At 34.9% G+C, this 1,508-nt stretch overlaps 1 protein-coding gene across 1 annotated transcript; it reads left to right on the plus strand.

Moving 5' to 3' along the window:
* Positions 1 to 719: 719 nt before the first annotated feature.
* Positions 720 to 899, plus strand: NEUTE1DRAFT_43913 (uncharacterized protein; the record flags this gene model as incomplete). Its single annotated transcript, XM_009853264.1, has 1 exon — positions 720 to 899. A coding segment is annotated over one exon (180 nt), but the record flags the coding sequence as incomplete, so codon positions are not given.
* Positions 900 to 1,508: the final 609 nt, after the last annotated feature.

Genomic DNA, 1,508 nt, shown 5'->3' on the forward strand with positions numbered 1-1,508 from the left:
TATTATCGGAAAATTAAATAATAAGAGAGGTCGCGAAATGGAGGATGACGGTAGTATATACGATTGACTACCTGTACGGTATATTTATAGTCGTTCTTCTTAAATATTTGGATAATAATATCAAAGGGATATTTACGTATAATCTTTCTAATTATTAAGCGTCGCTTCTTGTAAGGGTTCTTGGATTCTTACGGACGCGATTTAGCGCAGTTGTATTTAAAGACTCCACGATATACTTTATTAATTATAGGCCCTATCTTAAAATAATCGCTACGCGCAATCGCGACCCCAAATCTATAGTAGTAATACATTTCAACGACCTTACGTATAATTATATCGATATTACCGGGAGGGAGGTTAAATAAGGCGTTGTCGGCCGGAATAGACTATTCAATATCATCGTCAATTGAAGTATAACTACTTGCGAAAGTAACCGACGAAGTAGTAGAATTGCAATAACGACGAGGCTGCACCCACGTGGGGGCATTGTAGAGAATTTGAGAAAATATTTATTAAATATTAGCAATTGAATACAATTAATATTATTTATAGCCGATCAAGGGCGATTAATTTGAACGATATTACGTACGTTAGGGATAAATATAGTAGTACGATTACAATATACAAATATACAAATATAGCGTTCAAAGTACGGTATATATAAAGTACTAGTATATAAAGTACTAGTGCAAATAGCCGTATAAAAAAGCGTAAAAGAAATAACCAAATTAGAGGGAATGTTTCGTACATTGAAAGGACGAAATTTAGCTAGTAAAAACGGGGTTTACAATGTCAGGTGTCATCAGCTACACGGTCCCACATTTCCCGGTTTTTGGGTGCGCCTAGGTTTTGGGGTGGGTGCGCCGAGGTTTACTCTTTCCAATTTACTTAGTATTTAAGTTTGCTATTTATTAATCTGTAGGTTAAAATATTTTCCACCTCCTATTCTTCCTTATTATTAATAATTTCGCCTTTTAAATTTTCGTTAGCTTACTTAGGTAGTAGGTTGTTTAAATCCTTCCTTAGGCGGTTAATATAGAATACCTTTGAACCTCGCTATATTTCCAGTACTTTTAAAACGTATAAATACTTAACTATCTCAATAATTTTGTAGTGCACCCTAGTTTGGGGAAGGTCTAATTCATTATTGGGCCGGTCTATTAATTAAGTCTTCTTAATAATAAATACTCTATCACTGATTCTAAAATCTAGCTCTCGTCGGTATCTATTCGCTTACTTAGTCTACCTATTTTGTACCTACTATATTACTTCTTTAGCCTCCTTCTGTACTTTCTCTAGTCTTCTTACTATCTGGGCGGTTTTTTAGCGTACAAGTTTCTCCTTCGGGTTAGCGATAGCCTTTTATTCTTCGTTTAGTCCGTATATCTAGTCTATTGTAAGTAGCCCTCTCTAGTACCCGAATACTACTTCGCAAGGAGATAGGCCGTCTAAACTTTTATACGGTAGGGTATATTGTATTATATCTAAAACAAGAACTAGGTTTAACT

Source organism: Neurospora tetrasperma (genome assembly GCF_000213175.1).
Source record: "Neurospora tetrasperma FGSC 2508 unplaced genomic scaffold NEUTE1scaffold_4, whole genome shotgun sequence".
NCBI classification, from domain to species: domain Eukaryota; kingdom Fungi; phylum Ascomycota; class Sordariomycetes; order Sordariales; family Sordariaceae; genus Neurospora; species Neurospora tetrasperma.